Below are 21,696 nucleotides of genomic sequence, written 5' to 3'. Positions count from 1 at the left end.
AACAGCAATTACTTGGGGAATCTCTGGTAAGCAAAAGCCATGGGGAGTGGGGACAGGTAGACTCCTGGACAGTGGAGTCCGGGAGAAGGATTTACAATCAATTCTAGATTCGAATCGGCCCAGCAGGTCTCATGGACACCTCCTGGTGACTAGCTCCGTGTTGACTGGACCTTCAGCTCTCACCTCTCACCTCTCAACTGCCTGGCTTGTTTGTTTAATCTGGAGGGGAATCCTCCCAGGGACCCTTCGGAAAGCATTTGTTGAGCCTGGTTGTGCCGGGGTTAACATTTCCACTTTGAGGACTCATTATTTGTTAAATAAACAAGCCATCAGAAGCAGCAGAGAACTGCCCCTCAGGCACTCTGCTGCCCAGCCTCTGAATCACAGATGAGTCCAGGCCTCTTGAAGTAGAAAAATGATGTCTGTGAGGCAGAACTGGGCACCTGTGAAATCATTTCAAAGATGCCTGCAAAGCAGCCAACTTCCTCCTGGCACCGAGGAATAGACCAATGAGTGGGGCCCCAGGCGGGGACCCTCGGAAGAGACTGACAGAAGACTTTTAGCGGCAGCCACACGTGAAAAGGAGAAACAGGCTGGCTCTACAGAGAGCAGAGGGTGAAAGCAGGAGAGAAGCCAGGAAGGAAAAGCTGTCCAGCGGGCGGACAGAGGCTCAGGAAGGGGGACCAGCCCGTCGGCGTGGTCGGGGGAGCTAAGGGCACGGCCGGCCAGCCAGGCACTCACCAGAACCACGTCAGGGCTGTGGGAGCTGAAGACATCGTGGGTCCAGGTCTGGCCGGGCTCAGGGGAACGGTCCCCCTTGCGATGCAGCTTCAGGCCCACGGTGTGGTGCCCCACGGTGTTCAGCAGCTGGGTCACCTCTCCCGACTGCAGGTTGTCAAAGTAGATGGTGGCACCCACAATCTGGTCCCCTGAGCAGGGAGGAGCGGGAAGCGGGTAAGACCACCCAGGGTCTCGGGGAAACAACACACAACCACTCTGTACGGGGCCCTCAGACTGACGTGCAGGTGTGGTAACACCCATTGTAGAGATGAGGAAACTGAGGCAGAGAGGCCATCTAATTTGCCCAAAGTGGCAGAGCTCATGGGTGGTGGAGTCGGAACAGAGGACGGCGCGTCCACCAGTCCTCAGGACCACCTCCCGCGAGGACTGTGAGGGAACCAGGGATAGAGAGCGGGCAGTGGAGGGCAGGGCATAGGTACCGGCCATCCTGATGCCACTGGGACCCAGCCCTCCACAACCACCCACCCGCTTGTGCTGCCCCTGCCTTTCCCTCCAGCACCCTCCCCCTCCCCGCCCCAGCAGCAGCCCGCACCCCGAGGTGACTCACCCTCCTTGACCACCCCAGTGCGGGCCGCAGGGGAGTTCTGCATCACTTCCTGCACAAAGACGCCATCGTCCCTCTGGGTGATGGTCAGCCCGTGGGAACTGCTGCCCTGCCAGTTGGGCAGCAGCAGCTCCCGGGTCGTCTCTTCCTCCTTCTCCATCTGGATGAGGTAAGGAAACGGGGCAGTGGGGGCATGAGGGGATGGGGAAGCCAGGGATCCCCCGGGCGTGGGGCACTGTCTCCGAGGTGCCTGCCTCCACTGTGGGCGGGCTCCCAAGGTGGACGGTGGACACAGCCGCAGCGGAGGCAGCCAGCTCCTCGTCCTGTCCCCCCCCGGGCCCTGCCTCCCGATAGCACGTGCCTCCCGGGTCTCTACCCTCCCCATCCTCTCACCTCCACCGCCCTCGTCACCCTCCCTCCTACTGACCTTGGCAGGACTTGGTTCAGGAGCGGATGCCTTGCCAGGAGCCCGCCCCTCCTTCCTCTCCTCTCCTCGGAGTGTCTCTCTCTTGGGAATCTCGGTCACACAGCCTAGGGAGAAGGCCACATTCGGGCGCACACTCAGCACTCGGCTTGTCGAAACCCCGACCAGCTGCTGTGCAAGAGACGGCTGGTTGTTTTGCCCCCCCCCCCGGGGCCAAACCAAACCCCAACCCCGCTACTGTCATCAGCTCCATTCACACAAGACCCTCCAGCCTGGGGCCACAGGAGGGGGTTTGGAAGAGGCCGGACTCATTCAAATCCTGGCTCTGCATCTTCCCGGCTGTGTGACCCGGGCCAAGTCACTTAACTTCTCTGAACCTCCATTTCCTCATCTGAGAAAATGGAGACGATAAAGAATTCCCATGAGGACTGAAGGAGCAAGAGAAAGCATGTGAGAAAAGCTCTGGCCCATCAGAGCCTCCCAACAACCCCATTCTCATTAGGTCCCTTGTAACAGCTTCAGCCCCCATAGTGCAGGTGGGGAAACCGAGATTTGGAGAGGCCAGCCGGCCGGGGGTGCACCGTGAGAGAGCAGCTATGATCGGGCTCTGAGCCTGTAACTCTTCCTCCGATGCCATATCAGGCCTGCAGCTCTAACCTGTGCAAGACCCCTCCTCAGACTCTCCGGCACTGGGGGCCACTGGCAACCTGCAAGCAGGGCTGGTGGTGCCCTCCCTCCCCCAGTGGCCGACAGTGAGTGACTCCGGGTCACCCTAACCCTGGCCTCAGAACCAGGGGGACGCTCGCCAGCTGGGAGCTCCAGGAGCCCTGCCACAGGCAGAGGCCAAACAATGGAAGCCCCAGGCCCCCCAGCACCGGCCCAAGCCCAAGAGGCTGCGGTCCAGCTGTGCTGCCTCAAGGACGTGGTGAGTCAGGGCCCATCTGGCTGCACCTGCTGGGCCCTGAAACCAGGCCCCCATAGGTGCGGGCACTGAGGGAGCAAAGACACCCTCCAGCCACGGGATGAACTGTCGGCTGCAGAGGCGCCGGGGAAGACACCAGGCAGGCCTCCAGCCTCCAGACACCCAGAAGTACGCCTGTGAAACCGTGCAGGGGGTGCTATAAATCGTGGAGAACCTCGTCCAAAGCTCCGCCCTAAATCTGCTGACACCCAGAAATTAGCCAACCAATCAATAAATGCATGCATACTGATCGTCTCCTGTATGTCCAACATTGTACAGGACACTGCCGAGAAATCTAGCAAGGGACAGACACAGCTCAGCCCAGCACTGAACTATACACTGCATCAGGCTATCACCTAACTTCACTCATGCATCCTCCAAACATTTATTGAATGCACTCCACGTGCCAGAGATGGAGAGTTAAAAGACTTAGCTTCTGTCCCGGATATAAGTTATGAGCAAGGTGCTCTGGGCATGACCAATTTCACCTCTGAATGTTCCGGAAGGCTTGGGAGCCTTCTGGGGGAATGAAATCTAAATGGAGTCTTGAAGGTGCTGAGTTTGCCTCTGAGGACGGGATTCATGGAAATTCATAGGCACTTAGGACTTCCAGTGTCAGGCAGATCACAACACCGGTGAAGACAGCCACAGACACCCTGTTCGCCAACCACCTGCACTGGCTCACGCGGTAGTTACGTCAGCACAGGTGCCGGCTAGGAGGCCAGCGGCAGCCAGTTGGCACAGGTGTGAGCTGAGGAAATCACCTCCTTCCTTCCTACCGGAAGTCCCGCTGACCCTACCCATAGTGAAACAGCAAGCTGGAGCTTAAATGGTGCCTTCCCCCGGCGTCCAGCACTGAGAAGCCAGCCCTGCAGACAAGGAGTCAGGCAGGGCAGGGAAGGAAAGGGCTCCCACCCGAGGGCTTCTCAGATCTCCGAAGCCACCGACTGCACTTCCCTCTTCCTCCTTGAGCAGGGCCCCTTTTTTCAGCCCAGCATCTGGTGCTGAGCCAGCAGGCAGCGATGGGGCAGCAAGCCAGACAGCTCACCCTCGCCCACATCTCAGCCCCACCTTCCCTCCTTCCCCAGTGAGTCACTGCGGCCGCCAAGGGTCACGCCTAAAACCCGATCGACCAAGTGCTTCACGGGCCAGACCCCCGGGTGCCAGAGGGGCTGGGGCCCGGTGAGAGGCAGTGGGCTTCCCTGCCAGCTGCTCGGCACAGAGCTCCAGGCCCAGAGTCCAGGGAAGCACAGCTGGGAGGCTCAGGAGGGATGTGCCACATGCCTCAACCCCTGGGACTAGCGAGGAGGCCATCGTGAGCAGAGAAAGGGCCACAGTCCGTGAGAAGAGGAGGCGCTGGACCCAAGGCTGCAGGTTGGCCCTGGCAGGGCACCCGCTGGCTTCCCGGCCAGGCAGGGCTGCCAACCACCAGGCCTGCTCTGGCTCAGGCCTCACCTCCTGGCACAGCCAGGAAAGACTCCCCTCCCTCTTTCATCTGACCTGGCCGGGCACGGGGGTGCTGATAGGGGATTCGAGGCCACGGTGGCAAGGGCCTATTTTCTGCACTTGGGTCCCAGCCCTCCATCTCGCCCACCCCTGGGGCCTGTACCGAGCCCAGATGGGCCTTCCTTCTCCTCCCGCACAAGTCAGGTGAAGCCAGCTACCCGGGGGGCTGGGGGCTCCACCTTGCTGTTACCCAAAGCAGGGTCTCTGGAGCTTTGGGGAATTCCACACATTCAGTCAAGTGGCATAAGCCCTCGGAGTGGAAGAAACCTTAGGCCACATGTGGCTATTTAAATGTAAGTTAATTTAACTTAAACATTTAGTCCATTGGTTATAGTAGCCGCACTTCAAGAGCTCAACAGCCACGCAGGGCTACCATATTAGAAGCGCAAGTACAGAACATTTCCACCGCTGCAAAGTCCTGTGGGACAGCACCGCCTGCTATCTACAGATGGGGATAGTGAGGTCCAGAGCCCTGAGAATGGCGGAATGTTGGGGCCCTAGAACCCAGGACTGCTAGCTCCCTGCCCGCAGTCCACCCGACCCTGGCTCACAGTAACCTTCGTGATGAATGGGCTGGAGTGGAGACCCTCTAAGACACAGGGCTGCCTGGAGGGCAAAAAAGGAGTGATTTGGTGAGGCCACTCCAGTTTCAAGGTAGAGAGGACACGCAACTGAGGCTGCAGGGACAGAGTGTAATTCAGGCCAGAAGCGGCTAGAGAAGAGCGAAGCTGCCCTGACAATTCAAAACCACAAAGGAGGATGTGCAGAGCAGCAGGGCTCTGCCCATGCCACCTCTGCAGATTGGGGGCAACACCCAGGCAAATCTGGGACAAGGCCCAGGAAACAGACTCTTTGCCCCAGGAAGATGGTCTCCGCCAGGTGTTACCTCCAGAGGAACATGTTCTCCCACTGCTCCCAGGAAACAGAGCCCCTTCTGCCCAAGATCCAGTATGAAAACAGCCAGGGAGGGGACCCAGCCTAACTGCTGCAGCAGCCAGACAACCTCGCAGCCAGCGTCAGTGTCAAGATGACAGGAACTAATACTTACACACACCCGAGAGTCAGGCCCACGGGCCTCAAGGCCTCCACGCACCAACCCCGAAGTCAAGATACACAGCAGAGGGACAGAAGTTTGTTCATATGCCCAGCACAGGCGGGACACAGGAGGTGACACTCCAAGGCAGAAGGAAGCACACCCACCCACGGTGGGGAGGATGCTGACAGCAATGAAACTTCCACCCAGCACACGAGCAAACCGAGCCACCATACACACAGGCCAGGGGGAAGCAGTCCCCAAGCTCAGAACAATGAGATGACTCACAACCAGAGCCACAGACTCCCACCAGCGGGAAAGCTGTGAACACTTATAACCAGGACCAGGGGCTGAGATATTCGGAGAAAAGAGAGACACACCCGGAGTGGCCGTCTACGCTCATGAACACTCCCCGGGCAGTAAAAAGGAAGAGAAAGCTCCACATTAAAAGAAACCGCCACCGCCACCCCCACCCCACCCCCGGCCCCGCCCCAGGGGGAGAGAAAGAGAATTTTGCAGAGCTCCTATGGTGCCCCAGGACGGTGCTTGTTCCATGCCTGGGGCACCAAGGGGTCCCCTTCCTTCCCCAAACAACCCTATGTGATTAAGAATTAATATCCTTATTTTAGAGTGCAGAAATAGGCCCCAAGGTAAAATGACTTGCCCAAGTATGAGACAGAGTTGAAATACAAGCCCGGGGTTCTCTGACTCCAAGGCCTCTTTACCCACAGACAGCGACAAAGGCACAAATAAACACACAAGAGAGGATGAGAAACCACAGAGAAAGATGCACAAGGGAGACAGATACACGGGAGGGAGAGACCGAGAGACCTATACTGGAGGGGGGCAGAGTGAGAGCTGGAGAGGCACATTCACAGGAAGGCGGAGAGGCCTCCACGCTCATCCAGAGGGAGACAGACGTGGTGGGAGGAGGATGTCTCGGAGGGACAGAAACACACAGAAAGAGGGGCTGAGATTCGGGTAGGGGCGCGGGTAGAGACCCCAGGAAGCAGTGATGCCCGTCAAGATGCACCAGCACACGAGGAAGGGTGAGTGGCCATCAGCTTCCTTGCCCACACACCAGCCTTGTCCTGGCCCAGCTTGGGGACAGCTTACCCAGAATGGGCAGAGTCCCAGGCATCCCAGAGCCCAGGATCTGAGGGCCCTTTTGGTTCTGAGGCTCATCAACGCTGTGTTCCCAGGAGTCAGAGATCCTGAGCCACCCAGAACCCAGCTCACCTGTAGACTCTCTGGACCCCAGCCGGTGAAGACCAAGAGAATCATCCCCTTCTGGGGCTTGGCAGGCACCAGACCCACTCTAGAGACAGGCACCCGCAGGGCAAGGCAAACATTTCCACTCAGCGGGAAATCCCAGGTCCAGAGGAACAAGGAGGAATACAGGTGCGCCTCTCTTCCAGCGCCGAAGCCTCCAAACGGACCTCCACATATGCAGCCACCAGACCTTGGTCTGGAAAACAACCTGCCCCATTCTAACTGGAGTAGCACTCCGTTATATTCAGAGTCTAAGCTGGCACCAAGAACTCTGAGGTCAGCTGATTCTGGACGGCACACCCCCAGGGGGCACTTTCAACTTGAATGGGATATGTGTGTTGGGGAGGTCGAATTATCAGGGAGAATTTGACGAACATGTTGCAAGACACAGGCAACATGGGCACTGGAGAAACAATCAAAGAAAGACACACAAGGAAGCACACACAATCCGGGCACTCAGACACACTCCTCAGTCCCCCCTCCTCACAGCCCAGAGCAGGCCCACAGCCCCTGCCTCCCGCAGCTCACCACAGACACCTGTCTGGGCAGCCCCAGGCCCTGCGTATCATGGAGGGAGCCTATACCTGTTAACCTGGTGCCCAGATTCCGTGCCTCCCTCTAGCGCGGGCGCCTGCCTAGCTCCTCCCTAGCTACCAGGGCTGCTGGTCCCGCCCACACCTCCCACTTGGAGCAAGTTTTTCCAGCCTCATCACTCCAGCCCTCTCCTCCACGTCAGCCCCTTCCCCTGGCCCCTCACCATCACACTAGAGTTTCCTGCCCCTCGACTTCCAGGGCAGCCCCCCACCCCCACTCCAGCCAGCCAGCCAGCCAGCCAGCTAGCCGCTTTCAGGGCTCCGCCCAGCCGCCTTTCTCCACCTCTGTCCCCTGGCCCCTCCCACTCCCGCAGCCCCAGCGCTCCAAGTTCAAGCTTCCAACAGGGAGAGAGATTCCTTCTTCCTCCCCTGACCAAGACGGACTCCCCTCTCCTTGTGGCAGGGACTGGGGGCAGCTTCCATTCTCCAGCGGGCAATCCCCACACCTGGCCACCTCGCCAGGGAAGAGTGGGCCTTGACCCTGGGTGGCTGGGATTAAGACAGCAGCTTGGGGATGGGGGATGGGGGGGGTCCTCCTGACTGGGGCAAGGGGTGAAGAAGAGCTCACTGTCTCACCGGGTCTCGCCCCAGGAGTAGATTACAGTTTGGGAGCTGCCCGCGGACAAGACCAAGGCGGATCTCTCCGCCCAGAGGTCGGGGTCACGCTAGTGCAGGGGCTCGGGGCCAGGCCACTCGGCTCAGCTGCCAAAGAGCCACCCACCCCCCAGCCCGGCCAGGACGCAAAACCAGGCACTTCCCCTTCCCTAGAACCTCCGCTCCAGCCCCCGGGGACCGGGCAGGATGCCCCTCCCTGACCGGCCCTGTGCGGCGCCTCGCTCAGCCTGGATCAGCGCAGCCTCACTCCCACGGCTGTGCTCACCCTCCCTGGGGCCTCTGGACACAAACTCCAGGGCCTGGAACCCGTCCAGGATGGAGAAACTTACTTGAGTCCTTACCTACAGCCCCTGAAGCCCCCATGAAACCTCCACCACTGGGACAGAGTCCCACTGTTGTCCCCTGCTCTATAAACCCCAGACGCAAGCAGAGGTGACACATCCAGGACCAGTGAGCACAGCCACAGAGACACCTTCTCATAGGTAATAACACATATCTCTCTGCTGTGACACTAGCAGTCATAGGGACTCAAGGCCACAGTGAAACAGGGACCCCGGACCCAAGACCTCCAGTACAACAGCCCAGCGGGCCCCCGGATGTGGACTGAAGCCAGCAGGGAGGAAGAAGGGCTCAATCAAAACACACGTTCCTGCTAAGCCCACTGTGCCCCCTCCCCCCAGCGTGGTCCTCACAACTCCTCGGGCTCGCCCAGGCCTGGAGGAAACCGCTTGTTCTCAGGAAGGCCTGGGAGCCCAGCGGGATGGTCACAGCCCAGGGAAATGGCAGCTCCCTAGGAGCCTGGATAAAGCCCATGGGGGTCAGAGGGAGAACAGAAGGCCCCAGACACCCACCAGCTGAAACGTCCCATTCTCACCGCTCTCCAGGGGCCACCTCCTTTCCTCGTGTGCACACGTACCTGATCAGCCCAGCTCCAGGGAGAGAAGCTTGGGGCTTCCAGGTGTGGTGGGGAGGACAGAGCCGGCATGGGAGAGTTCCCAGCAGGAGTCAGACTAGCTCTCCCAGTCTGCCTCTCTGTCCATCCCCCAGCGGTTCCCAGGTTCTGAGGAAGGTGACAGCCACACCCCAGAGTCCCACACACTCCTCCACTCCCACAGCTTTGCCCCAACCCCTCAAACAAGCTCCTCAGGCTCTGGGTAGCGTGCTCTGCCAGGGCCAGCCAGCCAATTCCAAGTGAGCCTAAGAATCCAGCCCAGCAGTGCCCGGGCACCTCCACCCATGGCCTTCCTGGGACTAAGGTGACCCTGGGGACCCCCAGCCCATACCCTGCCCTTGGCTGATTCTGGCTTTCTCCTTCCACAAGTCCCCCATGGTTTACTCTATTGGGTCCCACTTTGAGCCCTGGACCTGTAGACGCATGCCCTTCAACCAAGTCTGGCTGGTACAAGTTCTCAGCTCTGTGAGGTTAGCTCTGCAAGAAGTTGCCCAAACCAGGACCCCTGACTCACTGCTGTGGGCCCACAGCTGCAGCATTAAGCCCCACATGACTTCTGTGGCTCCCTCTGTGTCCTGGTTCTCTGAACAATGTCCCTGCATATAACCTTTAAAGACAGGGCTTTGGAGAGGGGCTCAGACACCCTCCAATCCCCATTGCCAATACTCCAGACCCTTTGACTTCTGCTAGCCCAGCTCTCATGGGCCCAGGTCCTCTCCCCGCTACCTCATCCCACAGCTCCCAGCTCAGAGCAAGGAGGTACCCCCTCAGCCTGGGGCTCCCTTCTACTCCCCACTCTGCACACACACCAACCAAGTGCTGGCCCAACCCATCACCCCTGGGTGCCAAGGTGAAGGAAGCTGCCCCACTCAGCCTCGGAAAGGAAGTGAGTGCCACACCCTGCCCCACAGATTTCCCTCATGGCGGGCAGGGAAAGAGGGGCGGAATGAAAGCAGAATCTACTCCCTGAATTTAGACCCATTACAGGTGAGGAGGCCCTAAAATGCCTTCCAAGGCATCTTCAATCTCTCCCTCCTTTCCCCGAAATCCCTCACCGTCACCTGTCACCACAACCCTCCAATGCGTCCCTGTGTCCCACAGAATCAACCCAATCCCTGTGCTAGGCTGTGCACAGGGCATGCGACCCCTGCAGTCAGAGGCTGGATTCTAATAAACTGTTTCAAAACCAATTATTGGCAGCCCAGCACTGTGCTGGGGGATCCAGAGGTAAATATCTGGCTCCCTTTTCCTCCCGAAAGTCCAGGTCATTCTCTAAGGACCTCACTGCCATGGGAAGATCCCACTTTGCCTTTCCACAAATCCACTCCACAGAGCAGGGCACCCAGCAGCAGGCTCCCTGGGGGCACCTCACCTCCTCCTCGGTGGCAGCCACGCCCTGTGAAAGGCACACACACAAGGCACACAATTCTCCGTGGCCACAACGTGCAGAGGCGCCAGAGCTGTCCCCACGTGGTGCTGGGGCCCAGCTAGTGCCGTGACATGCCCCATCTGCCCATTCGGCTCCCCTCCCACGCATGGGGCACAGTCAGCCCTGCTCAGACCCCACGTGTCCCTCGTGGCCAGAGACGCCAAAGGGCTGCGCCCCCGCCTCCCAAGGCCCTGGCACTACAGGGGGCGCCGAGCCCGCCAGCGGAGGGCCGGCCCTCGCACACTGCACACCCTCTCCCTGCATGGGAAAGCCTTACATAACACAGTTCTCTGAACACACCCTAAGCCCAGTGCCTTTCCAACTCCACGGCAGGACCTCGCCCCCCAGCCGCCTCTCCAGGAGCGCGTCTCTGGAGAGGAGGGCTCCAGCCAGGGAGGGCAGCTGAGCCCTCCTCCCACGCCAGCCGGGCTCCTGCCCCCGCCTCCCTAACCAGCCCCTTCGCCCCCCTCCCCTTTGCCCCTCACCACTCCTCCCCGAGTTCTGGTTTGAATTAGTCACCGGCTCCAACCACCACATTCCTCAGGCTGCTGGCGCCGAGCCAGGCGCTGGGGCGGGGGCCGTCCCACCCGGCCGGGTTTGGGAGTGGGGTTGGGGAGAGAGCGCCGCCTCGGAAGGGGAAGGGGCGGTCCCGAGGGCTATGCCGCGGCACAGCCCCCCTCCCCGCCCACCCCAGTTCAGGCATCTCCCCAATTATGTCCCCCACCCCCACTCCCACCCGTCCCGCTGCCGGGCGAGCTGCAAACTCCTAGGCTCAGCGACCCCAGCGGAAGAAGGGAGTTTTCTGGAGCTGGGAACACAGAGGGGCAAGACTAGGGCGGGGCAGCTGGAGGGAGGCTGAGGGGCCGCTCGGAGCAAGAAAAGGAGAGGCTGGTGGTGCAGAACTGGGTGGGGCCGGGAGGACCCGGGACGCGAAGTCAGGGGCGGAGGTGTGGGGCGCGGGGAGGGACGGCGGAGGGGGTGCGCGGCGCGGGGGCGCTGGGGCGCCGGGCGGGGCCGAGGGGCCGCGCCGCGATCTCGGAAACTTCTCCAGTAAACATGGAATAGGAACGAAGCAGCGCGCTCAGCCACCGCCCCACGGAGAAGGAGGGGGTGGGACAGGGGCCACCAGGCCAAGAACGGGCGCCCGGCCGTGCAGCAGGGACCACAGCCAGCCCTCGAGAGAAAGACAGACTAGAGCAAACCGCGCCTCGGAGCGATTTTCCAACTTTACCCAACTTGCGCCCCTACCAGCGCCCCAACTCCGGAGGCAGAGCTCGGCTCCCAGGACGCGACGCGTCGCCTCCCCGTGCGGCCCTGGGCTGCCCACCTTGCGCCGAACTGAATCTTCCCAGTGACACCCGCCCAAGGCGCCTCGCCCAAGCCCTGCCACCCACCTCCCCTCGCGCGTTCCCGGAGTCCCGTTCTCCGATTGCGCCGAGGTGCGCCCGGCGCCCCTACCTGCGCGTTCAGCCCCAGGGCACAGCCATAGCCAGCGCAGGGCCCGAGGTCGCGGTGCTGCGGCTGCTGCGGGCGGCGAGCCCCGGTCGGGGCGGGTCCGGCAGGGCGGGCGGTGCAGTCCCCGCGGCGGAGCTGCTCCGAGTGGCCCGGCCCCCGTGCGCGGAGGCGGCTCTTGTAACTCCGGCTGGGGCGGGCGGGCGGGTCTGCCCTGAGCGGTGGGGGGAGGGCGGGGCCGGGCGAGGCCGAAGCAGGGCTGGGACTGGTGAGCGGGGCCAACCCTGGAGGCACCAGGGAACGCGCTGTTGGGAGGGCACTGGGGGCCGCGGGGACCCGGGGACGCCGCACGTCCGAGGTGCTGCCTTCCCCTCCCCCCATCCACTGCCCCCTGTCCTGGCCCGGGCCTGGATCTACCCCCAAAGGATGCGCTATGTGGCTTCTTCGGCAAGAAACTCCTCGAAGCTCCCTGAGGTTCATCCTCACAGCTGGAACTGCGAATCAGTCCATTTTTCAGGAAGGACCAAGGGGTTCAGGCTGCGGCTGGGGGACTTGGGTGATTCAGCCGCGACCGCCAGCCTGACGCGGACCTTTGAGTTTTCTCTCAACACGGGCAGCTACCCTTCAAATCCTCGGCCCCAGGCTCCTCACTCGGTTCCCAGGCTCCACGCAGCCGCGCGCATTTCTCACCTTCCCTCTTTCTGGGGGCCCTCCCCCCACAGAACCAGCCTGGAGACGCTCGCCCCACCTGCTGGAGTCAGGGTCACTAGTGCCCCCCGTGCCACCGTGCTGCTCCGGCCGCTGCAGCGACACGGGAGTCAGGCCTGCACCCCTTGGAGGAGCAGAGCCCGCTGTCTACCTCCCTGCCCCCCGCTTTTCTCTTCCTACCTATTTCTTCTCCGACCCCCTCCCTCCACCGCCCCACTGGCCAGGCGCAGAGTTTCCAAATTTAAGCCATTTCCCACAGGCAGTTCTAACTACACGGAGATTTTATTAAACGCTTAATGATGGGGGGCAGGGGCCTTCTGGCTACACCCTCATTCGCTTCTACCCCGTGAGTTCGCTTATCCTCCTTCCTGGATGGCCACCCACTACCCACGCGAAGCCAGTTTTCCTTCCTTCTGGAATGCTGCGTGCAGAAGGGAGACCCCAGGCTGGGGACCTGAGAAGACCTGGCCCCGGCAGGGAGCGCCCTCCTCGCTGTATGATCATGAGTGGGCTGGGGCTGAGACCAGCGGCCCTGTCCTCTGAAATGGCAAGCATGTGTACAGGCTAAAAATACCCAGCAGCCAACTCTGCTGCCAGCCCTGGGGGCTGTGTCCCAGGTCCAGTTACCAGCACAGGGTACAGGCATGGGGGAGGGAAGAGACAGCCAAAGGAGCCACAGACAGGCAGACACTCAGATAATGGACACAGAAAGGTGGAGACACATGTGTAGACATTCAGACAAGCATAGACATGCAGAGACACATAGTCAAAGCACAGACTTGGGCACCAGCATTCTCTCATTCCCTCTCTCTCTCTCTCTCTCTCTCTCACACACACACACACACACACACACACACACACACACACACAGTGACTCAAACCCGCAGCAGAGTCGGTTCCACCACCCATATCACAAGCACACAATCAGAAACCCAGACTTTCTGAAGAATCACCTCCACCTCCATTGTGGTCTGCACCCCTTTCCCAGCACCTACTTTATTTAAAGAAAAAATCTAAACTTTTCAACTTTGGGATGCTTTAAAAAATAAAAATAGAGACCAAGAGCTAATTATTTCCTATACCAATGGCTTTTTAAATTTTATCTCATTTTAAATAACATTTACTCAGTTTTTAAATATGAACCAAGAATACAAAGTGGCCTGTGATCCTACAAGTCAGATAATCCTTGTTGCTGTTTCTGAAACAAAATCAATACCTCCATAGGGTGAAGAATGTCAGTACAGAAAAGTAGAACAATAAAAAGTAGACATCTCGGGCATCCCTGGTGGCGCAGTGGTTGAGAGTCCGCCTGCCGATGCAGGGGACACGGGTTCGTGCCCCGGTCCGGGAAGATCCCGCATGCCACGGAGCGGCTGGGTCCGTGAGCCATGGCCGCTGAGCCTGCGCGTCCGGAGCCTGTGCTCCGCAACGGGAGAGGCCACAACAGTGAGAGGCCTGCGTACCGCAAAAAAAAAAAAAAAAAAAAAAAGTAGACATCTCCCCCCCCACACAGTCCCTCTCCCCAAAAGTAATCACTGTTAACAGTTTACCGGAGGATTTTAACTTTACGAAATGAATCATTTGGTTCCTTGAAAGTACAAGGGTTTCCAGTGCATATTAAGACGGGAGCTGATTTACAGGTAGGTTTTTCAGAAAGATAGCTCTGGAAAGATGGCCATGGGATTTTGGAGGGAGGCGGCTGGAGCAGGAAAGGAAGAGTGGGGAACGGTGTGGATATTGCTCCCTCACCTCAGCTTGGGCGCCATCAGCCCCCCAGGAGTGAAAGAGCGGAGGCTAGTGTCCTGGGCTCAGAGCCAACTTATCTGCTCCATTGTTTGTCCTGGCCACCCTCTTGGTCAACAGAGAAAAAGGCAGGAGATGGTCGGGGAGCAGCCGCAGAGCAGGGATTACTGTCCAGGTACTTCATTCAGCGGTAGGAGGGTCAGGATACCTGCTGGGAGGTGGTCCTGGGGACTGGCTCCTGCCCCATTCTAGGCTAGGAGGGTAGATAAGGGGTAACCTAGACCATGCCCTCTAAAAAGCCATGATCGTGCCTGCCAGACCAAAGCTGGGGTTTCTTAGGGTCAGCCTCCTCAGCCCAGGCGAAGGGAATATTTTCAACAGTTGGGTTGGCAATGGTGCAACTGGAGACACACACTTTCAGACATTTCTGCCAACCCTGTTCCTTCCGCCCACTGCTGTAGCCCCCAGCTTTCACTCCCCGAAGCTACCTCAGTGGGGATTGTGCCTGACACTGCTGCAGGCACTTGACGTGTCAGCTCGTTTAATCCTCACATGCAGGAAGGAAAGGGTCTCAGAGAGGGGCAGTGATTTACCTAAAATCACACAACCCTCAGAAACAGGAGTCAAAGCTCCCACCAGCACCTAAGCTCCACGAGGGCAGGAATTCTTTGTTCTCTGCTGTATGCTCCACGCCTAGAGCAGTAGCTGGCACCAAGCAATCACTCCAGAACACTTGGTTAAATGTGTGAATGAGTGAATGAACTACAGGTATAAATGGCCCCAAAGCCCTTGTTCTTTATACAACAGCATCCTGTACCCCATGATTCCCATGAGGGGAAGTCAGCTTCCCCTTGCTCTCAGCCTCAGGGAGCACTTCCCCCACGTGTAGGTCTTTCACGCAGCTGCACAAACGTTCACTGTGTCCAGCACTGGGTCAGGGGCCGCTGCGGGGGGTGGTGCTGGTGCAGGTAATGGAGTACTTGGCAAGATGGAATCCCTGCCCTCAAGACGCTCAGTCCAGAAGGATCTGTCCTCTGATGCCACCTTACCTTGTACTCTGAGTCCTGTGCTTTGGAAAAACTGGACATTATCTTTTCTTACAGATCTTTTACACCCCTACCTTACTTCCCCCCACACAGACACACTATTTTTTAGTTATGAGTCCCCTCAGTTGGCTCCAACATCGCAAAGAAAACCTTTGCTTCAGACTTTCCTGTCAAAATAAGGGCTACCCGGGGATCTGAGAGGACGTGAGCCCTCCCCTGCCACTACGCCATCCTTCAGAAGCATCCCACACCAGTCCTCCAGACTCACTGGAAAAGCTAGGTAAGCTCTAGGACTCCTCATCACTGGGATACCCTAGCTTCCCCAGAAGTGTCACGCCCTCCCTGGGGGTTCCCTGATATGTATGTAGTATGTGTGTGATGAACCCTGGGCTCCTTTGTTGCCAGGCAACGTGCCTCTGTTTTGTTCTTAGTATGCCTGTTTCCATAGCAACCACAAAGGGGAGCTCCGTGGGCAGGCCCCATGCCAGGGGATTCCCCTTCCCCTCCCTTCTCTCCACAGTCCCCTTCTCCGAAATCAGTGTGTCACGAGGAAGAAAAGAAGCCAACTGCTCAAAGAGTCATCATGGCTTTTACACTCTGATCTCAGAAAAGAAGCGAAGTGTGCAGTCTGCTTGCAGTCTCTTTGAAAGCAGACTTCTTCCCCCAGATGAGGGCCCTTTGGCATGTCAGCCTTAGAAGCACAGAAATTACTGTTACCCCTTCTTCGAGCCATCTGGGATCTCCCAGACCGCACCTCTACCCCATACCCACACCAGCCCAGAGATGAGCATCCCTGCCAAGCACCAGGTCCTTCTCCATTCACTGTCATTGATTCTAATCTATCATCTTCCCTAGTGGAACAGCAAAATTATTGGGCGATTCTGGGATCCAAACATTATTTTCTAAGCAATTCTCAAACCCCAAACTCCTAACCCAAACCCAAAATAGGAAGCCAAGTCAAACCATCCTTCTCCAGCTCAATTCAAATCCCAGCCTGTGTTAAACCTCAGGCTTCAAATAAGGAGTTCCTGAATTACGCAGATCAGACAGCTAGGATACCGGAAACCCTCCCATTACACTCAGTCCTAACTGAAATCTTCAGGCCCAAGCAGAACCCAAGTTAAAGCTGATTAGAGAACAAGAGATGAGACACAGGGCCCTGAGTAGAGACTCTGGGATGTAAGAAGGCAAAGAAAGGCTGTCTAGGCAAGAGATGGGGAACAGATGTGAGCAGGGAGAGTAGGGCAGGTGGCCACATCAAGACAGCTGGATCCCCAGCGGCAGAGAGAGATGGCCGAGAGGCACCTGAGCTGTGGGTGCCGGGATGCTGGGGGAACAAAAAGATAATGGGAAATGGAGACCCAAGATTAAGGAAAAGAAGTGGCAAAACAGGACTGAATGAGGCTGTACAGGGAGGGAGGGAGAGAGAGAAAAAAAGAGCCCAGAGCTGAGCCAGGGACTGGGCGGATGGACTTGTAAACAGGAGCCGAGGGAGGGAGCTGGAATGGACAGAGCAGCCAACGCCCCAGGCAGCTCCCCTCCGCAGCAGGGAGCGGGCAGCAGGGAGGGAGGGGCTGGGAGAGGGGAACACCAGCCTCCTCTCTCCTTTTTTGGGATCTGCCTTTCTGCCGTCCTTTCCAAATTCCTCTGCTTTTCCCTCAGTTCCCCAGGGAAGGGAAGACCAGCCCAGGGTTTCTCTCCCTCCTGTGCCCATACTTCTCAAGTCCAGTTTAAGGAGACTCAGGCTGAGCAGGGAAGGAAGGGCCTAGGCTGCCCAGAGCCTGAGTCACCACATAGTTGAGGCTCCTGTCACTCGAAGTCCCGCCTCTGCTACACCCTGTGCCCTCTGCCCGCCCCGGGACTTGGACTGCTGGGCCTGCCCCTGCCCCAGGACCTGCTCCACTTCCATAATCCTTTCCCGGGTCAGGGCTGCCTACTCGGGCTGCTGGCAGCCTTAGATACAACCCTCTCCTCGCTTCCAAAACTACTGTACTTTGTCCACAGCTTTTTTTTTTTTTTTTTAATTTTTTAAATTGTATTTACTTTTTGGCTGCATTGGGTCTTTGTTGCTGCCCGCGGGCTTTCTATAGTTGCGGCGAGCGGGAGCTACTCTGGAGCGGTGTGTGGGCTTCTCTCGTTGTGGAACATGGGCTCTAGGAGCACAGGCTTCAGTAGTTGTGGTGCACGGGCTCAGTAGTTGTGGCTCGTGGGCTCAGTAGTTATGGCTCATGGGCTCTAGAGCGCAGGCTCAGGAGTTGTGGCACACCGGCTTAGTCGCTTGTGACATGTGGGATCTTCCCAGACCAGGGATCGAACCCGTGTCCCCTGCACTGGCAGGCAGATTCTTAACCACTGCGCCACCAGGGAAGCCCCTGTCCATAGCTTTTGAGGGACGCATCCTCCTGCTCTTCTTAGGAGCAAAAGTGACTCGGTGAGTGGCTGCAAGAACTGTGGAAAGAGAAGCATGCCCCCTTGATGAGTCACTTCCCCTCTCTGGGCTCTAGTTTTCTCTTGGGTAAAAGAAAGGGACTACTTGCTGTGGTCTCCCCGAGGTACATTCTGTAAGACTGAGTCAAAGAGACGGAAAGTTGCTATTGAAGACAGCGGGATAAAAGGGGCGTGTTTGCTAACCCCTGTCCTAACAGTAGGAGTGCATGGGGTACGGGCACAGGAACCGCCACTATAGGACAGGTGACTCAGGTCCTGAATACAGGCCAATGGGCAGGATAGCACCCCGTGGCTCTCCTGTGAATCAGGGGAAATGCAGATCTCCCCGGAGAATGACTGGCCAGGGTCCCGCTATAACCAACTCTCCCTTACACCTAGAAAGCTTCCGATCCCAGTGTGGGCCCCACGTCTTTTGATGAGCACCCTAACCTCCCTGGTCTAGCTTCCACTCCTCCTGCCTGGCCTTGGCAACCCCTCTGCCCTCAACTCCGTAGCCTTCCCTACCCTCCAATGGCTCCCCTGCCCTGCCGTGTCCCCTCGTTTACCCCTTGGCTCTGCCCATCCTCACTATCCACCCCAATCCAGGCAGAGCCAGCCAAAGGATTGCAAAAGGGCTGAGCCAGCGGGAGAGGCCCTCACATGACAGCTGTTCCTGCTGCGGAGGGGAGGGGGCAGCTGGAAGTAGAGGGAGGCACATTCCATGGGAGATCTGATCAGAAATAGCCCCAAACCCGTAATGACCATCCAGCTCCCGCTCAGCGCAAGGCCTGCCCACCGTGTAAAACAAAGTAAGGTCAACAGGCTCCCTTTGGAATCCTGAGGAAATCAACAAAACAAAAGGGGGCGGCTACATGAGGGGAGAGGGCTACAAGAATGAAAAAGATCCAGGAACATGTAGAGATCCAGGGTCACCAAGGATACCTTTGCCACTGAACCAGCCCCACCTGCCCAAGGCATTCTCTCTCTTACAAGAGATTCAAATGAATACAGGGCTACTCCCCAGCAACCGCCATTACCCCCACTCCACCCACCCCTTGCGTGCTGAGGCACTGGGACACCCCAGTCATTCCACTGGAGTAAAACAACAGCCTTCTCTGGGAGCCATGCCAGCCTGATTAGAGCAAACAGACAACAGCAGGTGGCACAGTTTCTCTAACCTTTCTGGAGCACCAATATTTTAGCTCCATAGCATTAGGGGAAGAATAAATAAGGTGGGTGCCCCAGAATTACATTCAAACATACAGAGAGGGGACTTCCCTGCTGGTACAGTGGTTAAGAATCCGCCTGCCAATGCAGGGGACACGGGTTCCAGCCCTGGTCCGGGAAGATCCCACATGCCGCGGAGCAACGAAGCCCGTGCGCCACAACTCCTGAGCCTGCGCTCTAGAGCCCACGAGCCACAACTACTGAGCCCATTCGCCACAGCTACTGAAGCCCACGCACCTAGAGCCCGTGCTTCGCAACGAGAAGCCACTGCAATGAGAGGCACGCGCACCGCAACAAAGAGTAGCCCCCCTTGCCGCAACTAGAGAAAGCCTGCGCACAGCAGCGAAGACCCAACACAGCCAAAAATAAAGAAAATAAATTTATTTTAAAAACCTAAAAACCAAAAAACATAGAGGACCAAAGCAAGTTGGGGAAGTTACAGTGTCCTGCAGGTACCACTGATGGGGTGAGCCGGGTAAGCCACAGTCACCCAGGAACACCCACCCGATGTGTGGAGGGAAAGTTCGGGTTCTGAGGACATGCCATGAAAGGTTGCCATGAAAATCACGGTATTAATTTCAGAAATGACTGCGTAGAGTCTTCAAAGCGCTTCACTCCTCTCCCTTCAACATTCTAGACCCTTCCCCCACCGTTCAAAAGGGGAAGTGGCACATTTGGGGCATGTGGGCAGCTGGTGGGATGGATGGGACTGACCCAGTGTGAGCAGCAGATGTCCAGCTCCAACCAGGACATGAAGAAAAGACAACCTAGGTCTTTCTCGGAAGAACTTTAAAGGCTTTTGACTTTTTAATAAGTGACTTAAGCAGAAACGCCAACAAAGCTAAAATAAACAGCCGCTTATAACCAGCTTATAACTGGTTTATCTACGAGCTAAACCAAGTCTCGGCCTCCCATTCACACTCCAGCCACTGTAGATTGTATCTGCAGTCAAACGCACGTCTGAGCCCCGGCCTCCTCTCCAGTTTCTCACCCTCCCTTTCTGGAGGCTCTGAGATTTTGCTCCGTAAGTGGTTGAACTAGCCTCCTCCTCCCCCCATCCTATCCCATTTCTCCAAGATCCTGCCCTGTCCTCAGCTCTCCACCCACTCGCAGCAGCCCCTTCCCTTTCCGCCCCGCGACCCCAGCCCCTGCCGGCCTGAGCAGCACCGTGGGCGCGGGGACGCCAGCTGCACGGTGAGCCTCCCCGGCACGTCTGGAAAACGACCCCACCGCGGGAGACGTCCCCACGGCGCAGGCTCACTGGCTGTGGCTAGCGAGCCGGGCGGGGCCGAGAGCTCCCCCACCCCGCACTGGGAGGAGCGGGGGGCGGGGCTCTAGCGGAGGGCGGGGCGGGCGCCCGGTGGGATCCTGGAGAGATCCCGAGTCCTCAGGCGGTGCGGTGGTGACTCAGGGCTCCCCGGGGCAGGGCGGGGACCGACCAAACTACAGCTGTACTTCCCCCTTTCCCCGCCCCACATCTGCCCTAGAATCTCCTGATGTTAATCTCTTTCCTGCCCACCCCGGCAGGGTAGAGGCCCCCCCACCCTCTGGAGGCCGGCAGCAAACCTTCCTGAGGCCACAACCCCCTCTCCTCTGGGCCTCCCACCCCACCTCCTGCTTGTGGGTCCTGGCCCTCCCCCAAGCGCAGGCCTGGCCTCAACCAACCTGGCCACACTCCTCGGCACCAAACCGCCAGAGCTAGAGGCACAAGAAGCGGGACGTGTGGATGAGTCACTCTTCCTGCAGTCTGAGGGAGGCTAGGAGGCGGTCCAGCCCCCCCCTCCCCCCCCCCCCGCTTCCCCCGGCCAGAACCGCCCCCCCCCCCGAGGGAGGCTAGGAGGCGGTCCAGCCCCCCCCCAGGCCAGAACCGCCCCCCATGCACGTGGGCTGCCAGGCCCGCCGCTGCCCAAGCCGCCCCCTTTTCCCCGGGCCTCTCGGGCCTAACCCCGCAAACCTACTTGCACAGCTCAATCTCTCCTGTCTCCATCTTCAGGTCCTGGGAAGATTAAGGATACCAGGAAGGTCGTGAAAATTACACAAGCCAAGGAGCAGAGGGTGTGGAGGGAAATGGAACCTGGGAGAGGAGTCTGACTGGTTCTGTGAGGCGCAAGCAACCAGCTCAGGGCACACCCTGGCCAGCACCTAGCACTTGTAGCTCCTATCCTCGAGGAGCCCAGAATGCTCAGAAGCAAGACAGGTGGCAAGTCTGGAACCAACTCACAACTACCAAGGTGCAAATTCTGAGCAAGAATCAACCCATCCTCACCCAACTGGATTCCAAACCACCACTCTCCCCTGCCCATTTGTTCACAGAACCCCAACTGCAGTTAAGGTACCAGCGAGATTACAGTCCTACTCCCTCAAAAGCTAGCAGCCCCCACCTGTACTGGGAAAGATTACCTTCTTCCCCTCCCAAGCCAAGACCCCCTGCCCTTGCTTTGTGCTTGGACTTAAGGGATGGGAAAAAATAACCACTCAGAAAACCACAACCTGGAGACCAAAGCCTCAAAATGTGAATCAAACCAGGTTTCCAACTTCACCTGAGCTGTTAAAATTTACAGAGATCCTTAATGCTCTTCAGAAGACACAGAAAAGACGATCAGAGTAGGGGCAAGTTATCTCTGAAAAGGGTATAACAAAAAATTAAGCTCAAAGGAGAAAAAATAGCAACCACTGGTCTGAGCAGGGTTGTTAAAAGACATTTATGACTGCTCTACATTGCAGGAAGCGCTAGGGCGTGTTTAGGGTACAGCCTCCAGGGACACCCACTGGGTTCAAAATCCTGTCTCCACCACCTAAGATGTGTGATCACAGGCAAGTTGCTTAAATCTCTGAACCCCACTTCCTTGTTAGAAAGTAGGGATACCCCAGAGATGATCCGCAGCCAGGTTAGGGGCCACAGGCCGGTATCTGTTCCAAGGAGTCTCTTCTCGCTGTTTGTCTGAAGTGTTGAAACTATGACT

General features: G+C 58.1%; 1 protein-coding gene across 4 annotated transcripts in view; it reads right to left on the bottom strand.

Annotated features, from left to right (window-relative positions):
* The window catches only part of AHNAK (AHNAK nucleoprotein), a 38,506-nt gene extending 17,712 nt beyond the window's left edge, over positions 1-20,794 (bottom strand). Inside the window, exons 1-4 of one of the 4 annotated variants that reach the window (XM_089914660.1) lie at positions 20,692-20,794; positions 1,773-1,876; positions 1,349-1,505; positions 742-929 (exon numbers count right to left, since the gene is read on the bottom strand). In XM_089914660.1, the coding sequence (XP_089770786.1) occupies positions 742-929; positions 1,349-1,505 (345 nt within the window). In that variant the 5' untranslated portion in view covers positions 1,773-1,876; positions 20,692-20,794. Of the gene's footprint in view, positions 1-741; positions 930-1,348; positions 1,506-1,772; positions 1,877-8,623; positions 8,643-8,665; positions 8,869-11,588; positions 11,687-20,691 lie in introns of those variants that run through there. The other 3 variants (XM_089914658.1, XM_089914659.1, XM_089914661.1) reach the window with 3 other exon arrangements.
* Positions 20,795-21,696: the final 902 nt, after the last annotated feature.

The sequence above is a fragment of the Delphinapterus leucas genome, chromosome 7 (genome assembly GCF_059928025.1).
Source record: "Delphinapterus leucas isolate spDelLeu-1000000601 "Yukka" chromosome 7, BTC_Dleu_Yukka2, whole genome shotgun sequence".
NCBI lineage: Eukaryota > Metazoa > Chordata > Mammalia > Artiodactyla > Monodontidae > Delphinapterus > Delphinapterus leucas.
Note: the sequence above shows the minus strand (reverse complement) of the source record. Positions and strands in the feature narration are given on the sequence as shown.